The sequence below is a fragment of the Hylobates moloch genome, unplaced genomic scaffold (genome assembly GCF_009828535.3).
Source record: "Hylobates moloch isolate HMO894 unplaced genomic scaffold, HMol_V3 SCAFFOLD_21, whole genome shotgun sequence".
Lineage (NCBI taxonomy): Eukaryota > Metazoa > Chordata > Mammalia > Primates > Hylobatidae > Hylobates > Hylobates moloch.
This window is the reverse complement of record NW_026652296.1, coordinates 18261700-18281972: the sequence shown is the minus strand read 5'-3', so window position 1 is coordinate 18281972 and position 20273 is coordinate 18261700. Positions and strand designations below refer to the sequence as shown.

Below are 20273 nucleotides of genomic sequence, written 5' to 3'. Positions count from 1 at the left end.
TTGCAAAGTTTTTTGAGGTATCACTACCCATGTATTCTTCCAGAAGAATTTAGGAATAGTTTTATAAACTTTCAAACATATTTCATCAAAATTTTTACTGCCGTTGCATTTTTTTTTCTCATTTTGGGAATCAGAAAGTATCACTTTTAACATGAGTCCTTCTATCCAGTAAACCATATAAATCTAATTCATCTCCATTTCTACAATATATGAACATTAGAGTTGTATCCAGGTGGGGCTTTCTTACAGTATAATTTATTAGAATACTTTTGTATATTTGGTTGAACATATATACAAGATTTTACTAAGGTACACTTAGGAATAGAGGGTCTATTCCTATGACTGAAGGGCGTATCTATCTTTGTTTTCACAGGGTAATGCCAAATTGTTTTCCAAAGTGGTGGTAGTACTGCCCCAGGCAATGTTCTGAAAGTTCCTATTCCTCTGCATCTTTATAAACATTTGGTATTACCAGGTTTTAAAATTCTAGACCATCTAGTAAGTGTAAAACAATACTTCATTAAGGTTTTATATGCTTTTACCTATTTACTAGCATCTTTTAATGTTTGTTGGATATTATTGTCCTTTTCCTGTTGATCTGTAAAGACTCATTGTATATGTTTGATACTAATAATTTTATTGGCTATATGTGTTACTGAAAAACTTCTTTTAATTTGTGTCTTGTGTTTCTCTTTATGTTACCTTTGAATATGGATCAGTTCTTAATTTTAATATACTCAAATTGGTCAGATTTTAGTTTTTGTATGGGAGAAAGAGAGAGACAAATTTAGTAGCAGACACTGTTGACGGCCTGCCTATATCCCACTGAATAATGCTTACTGCAAAATACAAATTTACCTAAATGCTGTGGGAGCCAACTTGTTCTCCACATAGAAAAACAAGAAGTGCCGGAGAGTTAATGCCCTGAAGACATTCTTCAAGCATTGAAAGACAGAAAGTTGATGGATGAACATCCCAGTTTCCTTATTACTTGGTTGGGTAACTCTGAGACATGTTTTACTAGCACTTCTCAAACTATTTCAAACACTGAAACCACTGTGATGATGATAACGATAATTCCAAATCCATTGTGGGCTCATGATATCACAAAATACAATAAAAATAAATTACTAGGGAAGTAAAATTTTGAAGTAAAAGTGAAATTGAAAAAGCAAAAAAGAAAAATAGTAAGCTCTTTCTTTTTAAATACTTTCTCTTTCTGTACTTGTCTTGTTAAGGATTACAGAGTCAGTGAGTCAGTGCTGGTCCTTGGACCACACTTGGAATAGCACTGTTCTAGAACTCAGTTATTCACATGGTAATTTTTTGTTAATATATTTTGTATTGACTTTCTTCCCTTTCCTGTTTCACGTTCCCTCTTTCTTATAAGTGTGTCCTGAGACCATTTTCTAAATAAACTACTTCCATTTGTATCCGTATCTCAGGGTCTGCTTCTGAATAAACCTGCACAAAAGAGTTTTACTTAAGAAACACTTTCTCTATCCTGAAGTCCTAAGAATATTTTTCTAAGTTTTCATTGACATTTAAGAGTTACTCCTTTAATAAAATGTCCTCAATTCATTTACAACTGTGTTACTATGTATAACATGAGGTAGGAATCCAATTTTAATTCTTTCTCCTCATCCTAGGGAGATTGAAAAAAATATTTTTAATTCCTCAGTCGATCTGCCTGATAATTTTAACTTCTGTCACATTTCCATATATGTATGGGTCTACTTCTATGTTCTATTATATTCAATTATTTCTATTAGACTTTCCCTGTGTCAATATCACATCTTCCATAACAATGAGGTGTAAGTCTTGCTATCTGGTAAAGTCTACTACTTTGTACTTCATGTTCATGACTGTTTTAGGTACTCTTACCTTTTCTCCTTACATAAACATTTTAGGATTAACTTGTAACTTTTCTTTTTTTTTTTTTTTTTTTTGAGACGGAGTCTCGCTCTGTCACCCAGGCTGGAGTGCAGTGGCGCAATCTCGGCTCACTGCAAGCTCCGCCTCCCGGGTTCACGCCATTCTCCTGCCTCAGCCTCTCCGAGTAGCTGGGACTACAGGCGCCCGCCACCGCGCCCGGCTAATTTTTTTGTATTTTTAGTAGAGACGGGGTTTCACCGTGGTCTCGATCTCCTGACCTCGTGATCCGCCCGCCTCGGCCTCCCAAAGTGCTGGGATTACAAGCGTGAGCCACCGCGCCCGGCCAGTAACTTTTCAAAAAATGTTTGATTTTTGAATTTTAGTTGCATGTATTATAGATCAATTGGGAGATAATATCACATCTTTATAATAATAGGTTTTCTCATCCATGAACATGGTGTATCTTTTATTTAGGCCTTCCTTAACATCTTTCAGTGCTTTATACATTTGTACGTGCATCTTGAAAACTTATGTTAAATGTATTACTAAATACTTTATATTTTTATTGCTATTGTAAATAATGTCTTTAAGAAAATACCACATTCTTGTTAGGTTAATAGAAATGGAATCGACATTTTAATGTTAATGTCTTGGCAAACATGCTATATTCTTATTTAATTCTAATAATTTGTTTGCAGATTTCTTTGGGTTATCTATGTAGAGATAATTGTAGCATCTGTAGCTAATAATAGTTTTGCTCTTTTCCAATCTTTTATTTTCTAATCTTCAATGATAGCCACCAATACAGTCTTTAACAGAAATGATGATATGTCTATCTCCAATTTCAAAGATAATGATGATATTGTTTCACCTTTGAGTATGATGTTTGTAGGTTTTTTACTTATCTTTATCAGGTTGAGGGGGTCATTTTTATTCCAGGCATACAAGAATATTTTGTTTTTTAAATCATGTGGAGAATTAACTGATGCTTTTTCTGTATCTATTGTAGTGATGATATGTATTTCCCCTCTCTTAGTATGTTACTGTAGCAAATTACACAAACAGATTTACTAAAGTTAGACTAACACTAATTTCTTAAACTGTATTTTGCATATTTACACAGTTTTGGATCATTTGCTAATATTTTATTTAGGTACTTGCATATATTTTTTCTCATAAGCTTTTCTGCTTTTAATATCAAGGTTATAGTCTTGTCATAAATTGAAGGGGGAAGTGCTTCTTCTTTTTCCTTTCTCATACAGTGTATAAGATTGGGATTACAAACTCCTTGAATGTTTGACTGATTGCACTTGTGAAGTCACCTGGGACTGATGTGTACTTTGTTGCAAAAGTTTCATTACTGATTCTATTTCTTTATTTGTTGTAAAACTATACAGAATTGTTTTTCCTTAAGTCAAGTTTTTTAATTAATATTTTGCCATATCACCTACATTTTACATTTATTGGTATAAGATTACATACACTATCATCATTTATCTTGGTTACTGTGAAATAAACACAAATGCATAAAACAAACATCTCATTAATTTTTCAGTAGTGAACTTCATACCGTGACCTTGCTTTTCCTTATACTTTTCACTCCTTAAGCACATATCCCTAAACACAATAGAGTTTATCATCAAATAAATAAGAATAGTAAATAGTGCTAAACTCTTTTATAAAGGCCAGTCTGGGAGAACTAATACCTTCACAATGTTAACTTCCATTCCATGAACGTGTTCTATCCCAGAATTTATTTAGATATTCTTACTGAGCATGTGTATTAGTTTTTTTGTTTTGTTTTTAAAAATCTTGTTTCTTGCTTCAATTGTTAGGGGGTATTTGCTTTGCACTATCAGATTTGTTCTTTACAATAATGAAAGCATTTTTAAAAATCTATCCAGTAACCTTTCCGCATGCAGCCTTATAAGAAGTGGTGTGTGATGGTCTGCTTTAATGGGTCATTCTGCTAGTTACCATGTAAGTCCTTATTTTAAATATTTCCAACTCACAGGGAAAGGAAAGAATTTAGATATATTCATACATTACTTGGCTGGATAAGGGTTCTGTCTGACCTGTGGGGCAGTGGCATGAGGGGCAGTTAAGGAAGGGAAATAATTAGGCAGCAGGAAGATTCTCCATGGCAAGAGGGCTTTTCAGGTGTTTTGAGGGGCAGCCTGAAGTTAGTTACCACAGACACTGCCCCTTCCTGCAATTGTTTCTTTACAATGAGATCCTTCCACTGAAGCCCTCTTTTCTTATTTGCCATATGACCTGAATGTAGGCTTGGAGGGGGAGCTCTCATTCTCTGCATCATGGACTAGCAAATAAAGATGACCAGGGCACTGACCTCTCTCCTTTCCCCACTTCCATCCACCAGCTCCAACGCCCACTCCTGTTTTTAGCACTGGTTGGCCAAAGTTGGAGGTACTGATGCATGTAGACTTGGAAGTCTTTTCCTCCAATTCCCTAAGAGGTTTTCTTTCCAGGCAGTCTCAGCTTAGTCATCTCTTTCCCATTTGGGACTCCCTCCCCCATGACGTCTTGCGTTAATTCTTTCAGGAGCAGCCATGGCATCTTCTTACGGTTCTCAGGGCAGGTACAGAGGTGTTTTTATCTATATTTCTTTAGGACAGTAGTTTAAGAAGAGTGATCAAACTGGCATTTCTAATCAAAACTCTTATTGTCATCACTGAGACCTAAAAGGCAGTATTGTAGGATTAAACAATGATCATGGGTTGAAGCCACACTGCCTGGGTTTATGTCCTGTTCCCACCACTGTATTACCTTGGCCAAGCTGCTTAATGTCTCTGTGTCTCACTTTCCTTACTTTAAAATGAGGATAAAAATACTACCTACTACATAGGTTGTCCTGGGGATTTGATATATTAATATACACAAAGTGCTTAGCTAGGTGTCTGGCACAAAGTAAATACTATATATGTCTGTTCCTCCCCCCGACCCCATTGCATTCTCTGAGAACAGCTCTAGGGTAGCCTAGAGATCACCAATTTGATTTTTTTGTAGAGACAATTCAGATTGTTGCTATTTCCTGTGATGTCCTTACCTCAATCTGATCTATCCGAATGATGTTATATTGCTAGTCATAGAAGCTATATCTTCTCATAGCTTACTGAGCTTTCTACGATCTTCTTGATTTCTATGGTAAATAACCTTAAATCTAATTTTTCTTTGAGGACTCAGAATTCATTCATTCAATAATGTATTTATTGTGTCCTTATTTGTCTACCTGGCACTGTTCTTCTAAATGCTTGGGAAGCAGCAATAAGCAAAACATAAGGAAAAAATCTTGTCTCTATGGAATGCATTCTAGTGGGAGAAGACAGATAATAAAACATATAGTGAAATATACAGTATGTCAGATGATAATTGCTAAGGAGACACCCAAAGCTGGAAAGAGGGACAAAGAGTGTGCTGTAGGAGGCTTCCAGTTTTTAATAGAATGGTCTGAGAAGAGCTCACTGAGAGGTGACATTGGAATAAAGACTTGAAGAAGCTGAAGGAACCGTCCTGCTTATTTGGCAGAACCTTACTGTAGCCAAAAAGGATGGCAAGTGCAAAGGCCCTGAGGCAGGGATGTCCCTGATATATTTGAAGAGAATGATGACTGAATTTGCATAGGGAGGTACAAGTAGCAAGAGATGACAGAGAGGCAAACAAAAGTGTGAATTCTGGTCACCTGGAGCATGTCAGCTACCATAAGGCTTTGGGTTTTTAATCTGAGCGACATGAGAAACCATCAGAGGGCTGGGAGCAGAGGGAGTGATATGATTTGCTTCGTGATTTAACAAGATCATTTTGGTGCTGTGTTGAGAAAAGAATGCAGGGGCCAGAGCTGAAGCTGCAAAGATGATTGAGGCTGCTGCAATAATCTGGGTTGGAGAGCACAGTGGTTTGGACCTAAGGGGTAGTAGTAGAGGCTGTGAGAAATGGTCAAAGTCTTGATATATATTGCAGGATGAACCAAGAGAATATGTTAGTGGTTCAGATGTGGGGAACAGAAAGGCTGCTGCTTTGTACAAAGCCAGGGGGTCTTAATCAAGAGCAATAAAGGGTGAAGAGGTTCTCTTTTTCTTTTTTTGAGACAGGGTCTTCCTCTGTCACCCAGCCTGGAGTGCAGTGGTGCAATCCTGGCTCACTGCAGCCTCGACCTCCTGGCCTCAAGCAGTCCTCCCACTTCAGCCTCCTGAGTAGCTGAGATCATAGGTACACAATACCACACCCAGCTAGTGTATGTGTGTGTGTAAAGATGGGAGTTCACCATGTTGCCCATGTTGGTCTCGAACTCCTGGGCTCAGGCAATCCACCTGCCTTGGCCTCCCAAAGTGCTGGGATTACAGAGGTGAGCCACCATGCCCAGCCAGAAGGGATTTTCTTTGGAGACGTAAAAGCCAGGGCCTCAGTTCTGACAAAAGTGAGAAGTCAAGGTTTTTGGCTGGAGCCACTAATAAAACAGAGTTGCCATTTACTGAGATGGAGAAGATAGTGGGAAGAACAAGTTGAAGGATGATCACAGGCTCAGTTTTGAATGTGTTTAATTCCATGGGCTGATTAGCAATCTAGGTAGAGCCGTTGAGGAGACAGCTGGATAAATGACTCTGGAGGGCTGGGGAGAGGCCTGGCCTGGAGGTATCAATTGGGAAAATTATTAACATATGGATGGATTTTAAAGCTAGGAGACTGGAAGAAATAATTAGGGAAATGAATGTGGATCCAGGGTCAGCAAACTATGGCTCTCGGGTTGAATCCAACCAGCTGCGTGTTTTTGTAAATAAAATTGTATTGGAACAACTGCCACACCCATTTGTTTACCCATTGTCCCTGGCTGTTTTCCTGCTACGATGGTGGCATCGAGTAGCTGCTACAGACCCTCTCATGGATAAAGCCTATACTTTAAGACCTGGCCAACCTCTGGTATGGATACGAACGGGAAAGAGTCCCAAGAACTGGGCGAATAAGGTTGGGATGTGGTATCGTTTGGCTGTGTCCCCACCCAAAATCTCATCTTGAATCGTAATTCCCATAATCCCTACATGTCAAGGGAGAGACCAGGTGGAGGTAATTAAATCATGGGGGAGGTTTCTCCCATGCTGTTTTCATGATAATGAGTGAGTTCTCAGGAGATCTGATGTTATTATAAGTGTTTGGTAGTTTCTCCTACGTTCATTCTCCTTTCTGCCGCCTTGTGAAGAAAGTGCCTTGCTTCCCCTTCACCTTTTGCCATGATTGTAAGTTTCCTGAGGCTTCCCAGCCACGCTGAACTGCGAGTCAATTAAAGCTCTTTCCTTTATAAATTACCCAGTTTTAATCAGTTCTTTATAGCAGTATAAAAACGGACAAATACACGCTGTTTAAAAGGAACCAGCAAACTGTAATCCCAACACTTTGAGAGGCCGAGGTGGGAGGACGGCTTGAGGCTGGGAGTCTGAGATCACCTTGGGCAACACAATGAGACCCTGTCTCTACCAAAAAAGTAAAAATCAAAATAAATAGGCCGGGCACGGTGGCTCACGCCTGTAATCCCAGCACTTTGGGAGGCCGAGGCCGGTGGATCACCTGAGGTTGGGAGTTCGATACCAGCCTGACCAACACGGAGAAACCCTGTCTCTACTAAAAATACAAATTTAGCCAGGCGTGGTGGCACATGCCTGTAATCCCAGCTACTCAGGAGGCTGAGGCAGGAGAATGGCTTGAACCCAGGAGGCGGAGGTTGCAGTGAGCCAAGATCGTGCCATTGCACTCCAGCCTAGGCAACAAGAGCGAAACTCCATCTCAAAAATAAATAAATACAATAAAATAAACAAATAAATTAGCTGAGCATGCTTGCACACGCCTATATGTGATGGCACATGCCTATATGTGCCTATCCCACATGTCCTAGCTACTGGAGAGGGTGAGGTGGGAGGGCCATTTGAGCCCAGGAGTCAGAGGATACAGTGAGCTGATCATACCACTGCCCTCTAGCCTGGGAGACACAGTGAAACCCTATATTTAAAACAAAAACACAGAGGAGAAGCCACTGCAAAAGGCAGAAATCCAGAAGTGTGTGATGAATTGGAAGCAAAGTACAAAAAGTGTTTTAAGGAGGATTTAACAACCAGCTGTGTCAGATATTGCCAACTGGTTAAGTAAGAGGATCTGACTCTCTGAGTAATGACTATTGGATTTGGTGACTTGAAGGTCACAGGTGATCTTGAAATAATTGTTTTGGTGGAATGGCAGGGATCTGAGTTACTTTCGTTGAATGGATTCAAGAACAAATAGAAAGAATGGATGCATAAAGAGGGAATGGAATAGTAGCTTGAGGAGAAGATAGAGCTGGGTGTTTCTGTTTTTTTTTTTTTTTATCTTTTTAAAGACGGGATAAATACACCTTGTGTGGAGGGTGAGAAATATATCCAGTTACAAAGGGAAATTTTGATGTAGGGTGGAAAGGGAACAATTGCTGGAGCAATGACATTGAGTTAAAAAAAAGTAAGTAGGATTTGCTGCATTAAGTAGCAAAACTGGCTTTTATTTAGAAAACAAATGGTTCATCCATAGAAACAAGGAGGTGAGGGGGAGGTCAAATATGTGGGCAACATGTGGGCAATGAGAGCTGGAGGGAATTTCTTTGCATGGTTTCAGTTCCTCAGTCTATTAGGTAACAAGGTCATCTGTGGAAGTGAGAACAGGTGGATGTGCTATTAGTCTGAAGATAGGAGAAATATTCTCTGGGAGACTAGAGGGATGAATGGGCCAGGGAAAGACAGTATTGCCAGGCAGCTTTAAAAGCCAGCTCCAGTGGTGCTTCTGGCTTCCAAGTGAGAGTGGTTAGCACAGTGGTGTGCAGCAGCTACGGAAGGAACAACCTAGCACAGGCAGGAAATCAGATGGAGCTAGGGTTGTGAATAGCTGGAAATGAGAATGAGGCTGAGGTGTTGGGGGATTATGCAAGGATGTAACTGGAATGCTCAGCCAAGGAATTTATGCTGGGTAGAGAAGGGAATGGGGGCAATGAACAAGGTAGCAAGTCCTAGTGGGGCTGAATTTTTGGAGCTACAATACTAGAGGGAATAAATTGAAAAGAGAAGAGATGTGGTCAGAGTGAAATGTTTAAAAATGAGATTACAGAGGGGTTAGAGGTTATTTAAAAGTGGCCTTTTGCCCAGGGCAAATGGAAATTTTGCATAGATCTCTTGTTTTGTTTTTTCCTGAACAGCCTGAAATAAAAAGGTGTCTATGATGGCTGATGTTGGCCACACAACACTTAGCAAAGCTCTTGGCAGACAGGAAGTTAAGGGCTTTACACATAGACCTTCATGTACTACAGCCTCTGTAGAGAGGCATTTTACAGATGGGGCACTAAAGTACAGAATGCGATTCCTTTAACCAAGGTTGCATAGTGAAGTAGTGGATGAAGCCTGGATATAGCTCAAACTCTTCTATTTCCAAAGCATTTCCCATATCACCCCTTTCTTCTATCACCTGGTAGATGTGTGGGTCCAGAAGGCCAAAAGGCTGTCATAGCATCTTCAAGCAGCAAAATCAGGATATCTCACCCCAAGTAAGAGGCTCTTTCCACCCACTACATTGCCATTCCATAGTCAAGATGTCCTTTACAATGAGATAGACTTACTTTCCTTTGATTAAACTAGGTCTCTCTCTCTCTCATTGTAAAAAGACTTCTTGGCAAAAAATTCCTTTTTTGTCTTATCTTCTAATTCTGTGTCCCTTTTCCATTCCTTTTTCTTTGTAATTCTTTAATGAATCCACATTTTCCCTTTCCACAATTTCATTTCTTCTTCTATTTAACAGCATGGAACTTTCCATCCTTTTGACAGAGTTCTACAACAAAGGTTAATTACTTTATAATTTCATTCTCTTAAAAAAAAACACACTGAAATTGCTAATTTAACTGTGCTTCTTGTCAGTGGGTTCATGTAAATTCACTGTAATTAAACCAGATGTTTTCTTGTGCCTTAAAGTCAGGTGGTAATTTAAGGAAAATTTTCATTTCAACATAAAGGAGGACAGAGTGTTATCAAGGGAAGTTTTCTCCTCTCCTTTCCCTTCCCCTCCCGTACTCTCCCCTCCTCTCCTCTCTTTATCTCCATTTCCACATCTGAAAAGGGGTTAACAATGGTGAACTGTGGGGGTAGATATGAGAAATACCAAGGTAGGATATATAAAAGCACATAGCCATGTACAATTCAACAGGAGTTTCCCTTGATACTTTTCTTGTCTATGTCATTTTTTTGTCTCTCCACTTCAGTTGCCATATTTGTTTATTCATTCCTTATACAGAGGCTTGGAACTAACTTAATAAGAGATTTAGCTAATTTTACTCTCGTATTTCCTAGTTGTGTTGGAGAAAATATATTTGTTCCAGATAAATCTTTACATCTTAATTAACTATAGCCTTTTAGTTGAACTATACAGTGGTATGCTACTAAATGTTTCACAACCTGCTCTCCAGGGAAAAATAAAAACAAAAAGTTTGCCAACTTCCATGGTGTAAATATTTCCACCATGGTTTATTTGAAGCAACGAATGTGGTACTACTGAACTTGGAGGTGGGAAGAGATGCAAGCTAGTCTGAGTTAGCTTTGAATATAGCTAAAAGATGTCATTCATATCCCCCATCTTCACAAGCAATACCCATAAATGGGACACTATGGTATCACGAAAAGGGCATGGACTTTTATGTGGAATGGTCATTTATTCATCCATCTATTTATTCAACAGTGAGCCCATACTATGGATTACCAGAGTGAACAACACAAAACAAAGTTTCTATTCTCATTAAGCTTATATCCCTTATAGAGAGATAATAAAGTAATCAATATACAGCATGAGGTAGAGAAAAATAAAACAGGGAAGAGCGGTAGATGTTTTGGCCAGGTATAGAATTATATATTGGGTGGTCAGGGAATGCCCTTCAGGTAAGATTTTGAATTCTATTTACTCCTCTTCTGCACAACTGTATCAATAGCGTCTACATCAAAGTATTTGGGAATTGACTGTAAGAATGGAGAGTATCAGCACAATGCCTAGTTCATAGTGGGCATTTGAAAAACATAATTGCATTTCTCTTTGCCCTTTATAATATCTCAAGACTATCCTGGTAAACGTCTCAAATGTACTGAGCTCTAATAAAGTGATGGATGCCTTCAGGACTCACTAAGGTGTGAATAGCTTTCACTCTTACACTAAATGACTCTGGACTGCTTTACTTATTGCCTTGTTGTTATTGCTTTTTCTGCTTTTTCTCTCACTTTTCCCTTTTCCCAGTTTTACATGCCACATCTTGTTACTACAGATGTACTCATCCTTAGCAACATGCAGCCTCCTTCTCGCTTACTGTGACCTGAGAAACCTGATCATCGGCTCATTAGAAATGTACACTTACTAAAGGTACTCATTCCTGAGGCACGTCAGTCTTCCTTACAATTCAAGTACATGAGCTTTTTAAAAAGCATGATGTTAAATGAAATAATATATGTTTTGTATGTGATTAACTGTATTAAATATCAATTATAGTGTATATTGTTATTAATTATAATCAATTACATTATATGTAATTACTATATGGGATTCTACATTTCCTTATTTGTAAAATAGAAAAAACAACACTCTTTGCTCCTTCACATTTAGCGTTCAGATTAAATGAATCTACATTGCTAGTGAAAACGCAAAATCATACAACTTCTATGGAAGAGTACCTCTCAACAGCTAACAAAACTGCATGTGCACTTACTCTGTGACTCTTGCAATCCCACTTTTAGGAATTTACCCTAAAGATACATTGCCACAAGTACCAAACAACATATGCACAATGCTATTTGCTACAGTATTATTTATGATAGTAAATAATGGAAACAACCTGGGTGTCCACTGGATATTGGTTGAATAAATTACAGTATTTACATCAACACAATGAAATACCATAGAGTCATAAAAAATAATGAGCAAATTCTGTAGTAACTGATAAGAAGTGATTTCTAGGATATACTGAGTGAACAAAAACACAAGATGCAAAGTATATCAATTATGCTACCTTTTATATAAGAAGTAGGAGGAAGAAAAGTATTACATATTTTTTTTTTTTTTTTTTTGGAGACGGAGTCTCGCTCTGTCACCCAGGCACCCAGGCACCCAGGCTGGATTGCAGTGGCGCGATCTCGGCTCACTGCAAGCTCCGCCTCCCGGGGTCACGCCATTCTCCTGCCTCAGCCTCTCTGAGTAGCTTTTGCAAAAAGAACTCTAAGAAAGATCAACCATAAAGGAATGAAAATAGCTACCTTTCTTTCAAGTGTGAATTGGAATAGCGAAAAGGACAGGAATGGTGGTAATATTTTTTGGAATATACTTTTAAATGTAGTTTTTTTAATGGTGTTTTTATTTTTAATTTAATTTAAAGTTCTGAGATACATGAGCAGGAAGTGCAGGTTTGTTAACATAGGTAAACGCGTGCCATGGTAGTTTGCTGGACCTATCAACCCATCACCTAGGTATTAAGCCCCATATGCATTAACTATTTACCCTGATGCTCTCCTTCCCCACACTCCCCCAACAGGCCCCGGGGTGTGTTGTTCCCCTCCCTGTGTCCGTGTGTTCTCATTGTTCAGCTCCCACTTAAAGTGAGAACGTGCGGTGTTTGGTTTTCTGTTCCTGTGTTAGTTTGCTGAGGATAATGACTTCCAGCTCCATCCATGTTCCTGCAAAGGACATGATCTCATTCCTCTTTATGGCTGCATATACCACATTTTCTTTATCCAGTCTATCACTGATGGCCATTTGGGTTGACTCCATGTCTTTGCTATTGTGAATAGTGCTGCAATGAACATATACATGCATGTATCTTTATAATAGAATGATTTCTATTCTGTTGGGTATATACCCAGTAATGAGATATAGTTTTTACTTTTCAAACATGCAACCGTTTTGCATATTAAAAACAAATTAAATTAAAAAGCATAGGTGGAAGGCAAACATTAAAATGGAAACAAATAAACATAACTGGGTATCAAATTGATAATATAACCATACAGAGAAAAGAACTGAACTTTTGAACGTAGTATTCTCACTGCATACCCTCAGTGGTACACAGTAGCCTAAGGAAAGAAAAACTGAAATCTTTAACCTAACTTAGTATAATAGCTTTATTGTTTTTTAGAGGGATTGGTGTTGTAATTCTGAAACTATTTTATGTGTGTTTCAGGATGCAGCAAATGAAAACTATGTGGATGTTGAGCATCAGGGTTCTCACTGCAGGAGAAGGGAGATATATGTATAAAATGTGTTGAATTTGAATCAGTATGAGCTCATGACTTAAAACAAAAATTGTACTCCCTAGCTCTACCTACTGAAAGAACCTAGAGGCAATAATGTGTCACCGAGCACACCTAAGATGTGTATCTTAGTGCCAAAATACCACTCCCCACTGAAAGCAACCAGAAATCCCTAATAAGTGGTTGGCTTCAAGTCTGGGGCAGGGACGTTAAAAGGTAGTCTAGAATATTTTTGTTCTGCCAGAAGCAAGGAAGACTAACGAGAACATGTCAAAAGGACCTGGGAATCAGCTTGAAGAGACTGCCACTGGCCATATTTGAGGCAATTTGAGCATCACAGAGAATGGCAGTAAAGGATTTTAATACATTGGGTCAAAAATGATCTATGAATCAACAGGGAGACCAAAAACAGGGAGGAAGATGAAGAGAGAAAAAAGCTATTCTCTAAAGAAGAAGGCTAACTAGTAAGCGTAGAGAGAATTATAGATGTTTAAATCACCCTTTTGTAAGCATCAGTGTAATAACTGATTCAGGTGAAGACTCTCGGGGAGTGTTAAAACCATTGAGTGAAAGCTTTAGGGGAATATGATACTCATTCATCTCAAAGTTTCACTCCAAGGATACTTTACAAAAGAAAAATGGTGCTACATTTACAGCGGAGGGACCGGGCAGTTCTTGTCTTATCTAAGTGACCATATGTGACATCATCAGTACTGGGACTCCCTGACATTATGAACTTCTTGACAAAATACAATGAGAAATATACATCACCAATGTAATGGTTTTGCCAAAAATATAGTGAGCTCTGGTTTTGTCACATAGAATCAGGTTAAATATTATTAGAAATGTAAACAAACTGTATATTACATGATTTTAAAATTAATGCAAAATTTATTAGAGGTTAAATAGCATTGTGGGCATGTAGCAGAAAGTTCTTATTTTTAGGTCTTTTATGCTAACAGGTTTAGAAATCAACTGTCATGATTTCTGCAATTTACTTTCAAATGGTTAAAATATTGTATGTATTCATAAATACATTTATATAGCATACGTCACCCATCATGTAGATATAAGATACACACGCACGAGTAAACCCAGCAAAGTGTTTACACATGTTGAATCTACATGAGAGGTTTATAAGTCTCCTTTGTACTATTCTTTCAATTTTTCTAGCTTTGGAAATTTTCACAATAAAATCTTGGGCAAAAGGAGTACAGAAGCCACTGTATATAATATGTCTATCCGTGCCTAGCACAGTGTAGGTGCTCAATAAATAGCAGCCAAAGTGAGCTGCCAAGCAAAACCATCAACATGGTTTTCATCTTTCAAGGTGCAAGCGAACTGTGGTTTTGTCTGAGACATTTGTGGAGAAGGGAAAAATAAGGAATCTGTTTAGTCTGTTATGAACAGCTGCGACCCAAATGAAGCCATGGGGCTGAGCAGCCATGAGCTGCTCTCTGGTGCTGGATTTCTTCGCAGGCCCTCAAATGCACTGAGGTGCTGAAATTACAAATTCTGCAAATTCCCCAGAAGACAATTTTGTGGCATGGATGACAGCAGCATGAACTCAGCCATTCAGCCAACTCAATCCTAAAGGTTGCTTGCTGGCTCCCAGAGGGGGGTTTCAGTTAATCTGCTAGAGCCACACTCTGGCCTCATCTTGTCCTTGAGGTGAACGAGTTACCCAGCCAACAGAAATGGTGCCTCCTCCCTCTTTAGAAAGAATGGAACCTAACCCTGGCATACAGCGGGGTTCTACACTGAGCCTCTCCTTCAGTCCAGTGGGTTTTGAGGCAGAGCCTCAGAATAGTTACAGAACTGAGGAATCATGTCTCGTATGTTGGTGTTTTTAGTATGATAATGTCCACACATCTCCATAGAGCAGGAATTGATGTTTTATTAATGATGTTTAATTAAAATTTAATTTCAAAGCATTCCTGCTCTCACGTTGTTTTGATAAAGGCTTTTTTTCTTGGTGACAGGAAGAAGAAAGAAAGAAGTTAAGGAATGCCTTAAAGCTGGACTTGGGGTTTGCTGAGGCACAGGGAGGTAATCCTCAGAGAGCAGCTCAAGGTGGGCAGAGCATCTTTAAAAAGGTGCCCTGAGCTGCTCCTTGGGAAAACCTTATTGTTCATCTCCTGAGTCCTGAATTTTCATCCTGATTTTCAGCAGTGACTTCTCCCTCTCTAATAACCAGGAATTCCCTGTGAATATGAGTCACTAAACCACCCTTTTGCCCTGACTCTGTTTCTCATGTCAGGCACCAAGCACACTGCCACTTTTTGAGCGTCTACAGTGTATTTCCTACAACCAGTTAGATTTCTAGATGTCTGGACATGTCTAGAGCTCTGAAGAGGTTTCCTAGGGGAGCTGGGGAGATTCTCAGTTGCCGGGGCTAGATGCTCCTTTGTGAATATCTTTTTTTTTTCTCCTGTAATTCACCATAAATGTAGTACCTTATAATATGCTGGGTATTAGTCCAATTTCTTTATATATCATCCCACTTAATGTGCACAAGAATCTATAAGATAGGCACTTTAATTATTCCTTTTTTGTTTGAGACAGAGTCTCGCTCTGTCACCCAGCTGGAGTACAGTGGCACTATCTCGGCTCACTGCAACCTCTACCTCCTGGGTTCAAGCGATTCTCCTGCCTCAGCCTCCTGAGTAGCTGGGACTACAGACACGTGCCACCACGCCCAGCTAATTTTTTGTCTTTTTAGTAGAGACGGGGTTTCACCATGGTAGCCGGGATGGTCTCGACTCCTGACCTCATGATCTGCCCGCCTTGGCCTCCCAAAGTGCTGGGATTACAGGGTGAGCCACCATGTCTGGCTAATTAATTCCATTTTACAGATGAGGAAACCAAGGCACTAAGAGGTTACACAACTCGTTCAAGCATGCTTGGCTCCAGAGTGTACATTGTCTTAGCAGTGCACAATTCTACCTGCTGGAGGAAGGGGCTACAGATTTCTGAAACAGTGAAGTCAGATCTAGGGAAATCTTCCTAGAACTGGAAGTTTTACAGAGTCTACTCCAAGGATGACCCCGAAGTCCAGTGTGTGGGGTCTGCAAAGAGGATGGCTATGAGGATGAACTGGAAGGGTATAAGGGAGAGATGGATCATCAAAGCAGACTGTGTAAAACTTCCAGCTCTAGGATGGGACATGGTGGAAGTGAGGATTAGGGGCAGGGTGAGAAGAGGTTGGCACTATTTCCCTTATCTTCTCATGAGATTTTGTAGCTGAGAATGTCAATCTGGGTTCTACTCAGGGTCATGGCTCTGAGGTATTTAGAACTTGCTTAGATGAAGGAAGAGTGCTAGATCCTACTGAATCCCAGGAACACACAAAGAAAGAAAAAAATGAAGATGAAAAAAAGAAAACATGTACTACACAGAATTGCCACAGCAGAGGCTCTGTCTTCAAGTTCTAAGGCTAATCTGACACAAGCCGGGTATATTCTTCATGCAGCTGACAATGCCAGTGCTCTGGCTAGACCTTTCAGATCTCTTTATACCATTTTCGTGAAACTCTATCCTTTACCTGCACATGCAGAGAGACAAAAGTTACAGAAATTTTACCTCTGAATCTCTCCTCCCCATCCCAGACCCTAACTGTTGGCTGGCAGCTTCCTTGCCTAACTTAGGACATCTGTGATGCATGGCCCACCCTGAACAGTTCCCCGAAGGCTCAGGTTGCAGCCAGTTTTTGCTGGACTTGGCCAAAAGTTGCACCTTGGCTTTCTCCCCTTCTTTGTCCCACTTCCCTCACTCCCCTCCCAGTCTCCCCTGGGAAAACTTTCTTAATCAGTCACTTGCACATGAATCTTCATCTGAGTCTGATTCTCAGAAACTATCTAAAGCCATACCACAAGGCAAGAGGCAGCCTGGGCTGGCTGGAGGGGAAAGTGAAATATGGTCATGGGGAAGTGTTTCTTAGGTAAGCCCTGGAACTGGCGAATTCTATGCTATCACTAAGGTAACTGCGGTGAGCCTGGGAAGAAACATCCAAGTCAATCTGGGGCAATCAAGGAAAGCTTCCTGGAGGAAGTAACATTTGAGCAAAGACTTGAAAGTTCAATAGAGGTTTCCTTGCAAACATGGAGGACAGGTTATTCCAAGCAGGAGAAATGGCATGGGTAAGGGCAGAGAGTCAGGAAAAGTTATGTGTTCTGGGTAAGGGCAGAGAGGCAGGAAAAGTTATGTGTTCTAGCAGTAGTGTCCCTAGGTTCTCGGAGTCTCAAGTTATGAGGAAGATAAACTGCAGGAAGCATACCCATTAGAAACTTGTGGCGTATGGAGGTGGGGTGGATTTGGGAGGGAGACATGGAGGCTCCTAGGCTGACTTTCAGGTCTCTATCTTACTAGATGCAGTTCATTGAGATAGGAACACAGGGAAAGTCAGTATAGAATTGGAGATTAGTTCATTTTCAGATACCTTGAGTTTGAGATGACTGTCATCCAGCCAGGTGAATATTCAGTTCTGGGTGCATCCAATGTGTATGCTAAGCTTTTTACATGTATTTTCTGTTTTTAATTCTTACATAATTCAGCAATGTCTGACTTCCAAATTCAACATGTTTAAACAATGTGATACATGTTTTATCTTTCTGGAGGCATCAGTGCAGTCAAACCTTGGAAAGAGAAGGTGGTTGATATAGTTTGGGTATTTGTCCCCTCCCAAATCTCATGTTGAACTGTAATCTTCAATGCTGGAGGTGTGATTGGATCATGGAAGTGGATCCCTCATGGGTTGGTGCTGTCTTCGCGACAGTGAGCGAATTCCCCGGAGATCTGGTTAAGTGTGTGGCACTGCCAATTTCTCTCTTGCGCCTGCTTTGGCCACGTGGTGTGCCTGCTTCTACTTCACCTTCCACCATGAGTAAAAGCTCCTCAGCCTCCCCAGAAGCCAAGCTATGTCAGTGCTATTCTTTCTGTACAGCCTGCAGAACCGTGAGCCAATTAAACCTCCTTTCTTTATAAATTACCCAGTCTCCGGTGTTTTTTGTTTGTTTGTTTGTTTGTTTTTTGTAGAGATGGAATCTTACTCTGTTGCCCAGGCTGGAGTGCAATGGTGTGATCTCGGCTCACTGCAACCTCTGCCTCCCAAGTTCAAGCAATTCTCCAGCCTCAGCCTCCTGAGTAGCTGGGACTACAGGCACATGCCACCACGCCTGGTAATTTCTTTTGTATTTTAGTAGAGATGGGGTTTCACCATGTTGCCCAGGCTGGTCTCAAACTCCTGAGATAGGCAATCCACCTGCCTCAGCCTCCCAAAGTGCTAGGATTACAGGCATGAGTCACCACACCTGGCCGCAGGTATTTCTTTATAGCAATGCAAGAATGGTCTAATAGACTGGTATAAAGCAAGAAGAGGGATGGCGGTACAAAAGGGCCAAAGCTGAGTGCATGTCTATGGCAGAGCTGCCACTGTGATGGGAAAAGCACTCCCTGGAGGTGTGCAATTCACAGTTTACATAGTCCTTCACTGAAGACCTTAGAAAAGAAAGGTGTGTGTGAGGGAATTAAAAATGTAGGAAAAATAAAGGCCTCATAACTGACTGCCATGGCCCTGTGAATAGATTCAATATCCCCATTCCCATGTAAGCTCTCCTTCCTTGCTCACCGTCTTCCTCAGTCTGCACCACCAGCTCCTCGCTCTCCATTCGGCCCTCAGGGTTAGACAGCAGGAGTCGCAGCCGGATGGTCATGAAGGGGCGCAGGCCTCGCAGGGTGTAGTGGGAGGAGGTCTGGATGACCTCCTCAGCCTCGTACTGCTGCTGGTTGAACACATACTGGTACTGCACGGTGAGGTTGTAGCTATGGCAGCGGGTCACCGTGTAGCCGAAAGGCTCCCACTGCAGGGTCAGCTGCCGGGCTCGGATGTCTACGATTTCCACATTCTGTGGGCCATGCACCGGATCTGCAAGACATGCAGGCAAGAAACAACGGCTCTGAAGAGACCATCAGGAAGCTGGGGTGCATATTCTGCTACAACAGGGAACACAGCTTTTCCAAACATATCTCCACCATTCAATCACTGCCGTTATGATTTTTGACACAGGCAATATAATTTAGAGAACTTTTTTCTTTACATCAATCTCCCTTGTCTTATTTAAATACATGCATCTAATAGAAAACATAAATATATAAAAGGAAAACATCATAAATAAATGTTAACCATAAAAATAAATGTGAAATTGTTAAATTCTTACGGGTGCATCAAAGTGCCACTGAAAACCTTCTTGGTACCACACACAGCACACTCCTCGCTTCTGGGATATGCTTATTTAGATGGCTGCTGAGAGCTGACCTGCCTCTTTATACTGAATTCAGCCCCAACCTGTCCCCTTGGAGGTCAGCCTCTCCTCTTCAGCCAACAACATCCAGATGCACAAGCTGGAAACTGAGTCACAGCCTCAACCCGCAACACCCAGTTTATCCATGCGGTCATCATGACCCATTAACCGTGCTTTAGCATTTCCTCTCTTTTCCTTGACTACACAGTTCATCATTTCCTAACTTCCTACAACACTCTTCTACCCCTCTTTGTCTCCCCTGGCCCCTCTGGGAACATCATTCTAAAAGCCAATCTGAGCATGCCTTCTCACCCTAATGCTGTCTCCCACTCCATGCCTCCTATTGATCTTGGTCCCAGATCACCATACATAACATTGTCTATGTCTAATTTTATTAGGAATATTCTATTTATGCACATTAAATAGATTTTTTTTCTTATATAAAACAGGTTATAACAAACATGATGTTTTTCAAAAACCCTGACGTGTAAAGCTCATTTTATGTTGAGGTTTAGGCATTTGTCTTTGGGGTGGCTTGTTTTGTTTGAGATGGGAGTCTGACTCTGTCTCCCAGGCTGGCGTGCAGTGGCATGACCAGAGTTCATCCCAGCCTCAAACTCCTAGGCTCAAGCAATCATGATCCTCTAGCCTCAGCCTCACATGTAGGTGGGCCTACACCATGCTTGGCTAAGTTTTTATTTTTATTTTTTCACATACGGGGTCTCTCTATGTTGCCCAGGCTGGTCTCAAACTCCTGGGCTCAAGTGATCCTCCTGCCTTGGCTTCCCAAAGTGATGGGATTGCA

General features: G+C 40.5%; 1 protein-coding gene across 7 annotated transcripts in view; it reads right to left on the bottom strand.

Annotated features, from left to right (window-relative positions):
- The window catches only part of PTPRT (protein tyrosine phosphatase receptor type T), a 1124172-nt gene that overhangs the window by 387110 nt on the left and 716789 nt on the right, over positions 1-20273 (bottom strand). For all 7 annotated transcript variants that reach the window (XM_032141872.2, XM_032141870.2, XM_058432870.1 and 4 more), the window contains exon 8: positions 18796-19092. In XM_032141872.2, the coding sequence (XP_031997763.1) occupies positions 18796-19092 (297 nt within the window). The remainder of the gene's footprint in view (positions 1-18795; positions 19093-20273) is intronic.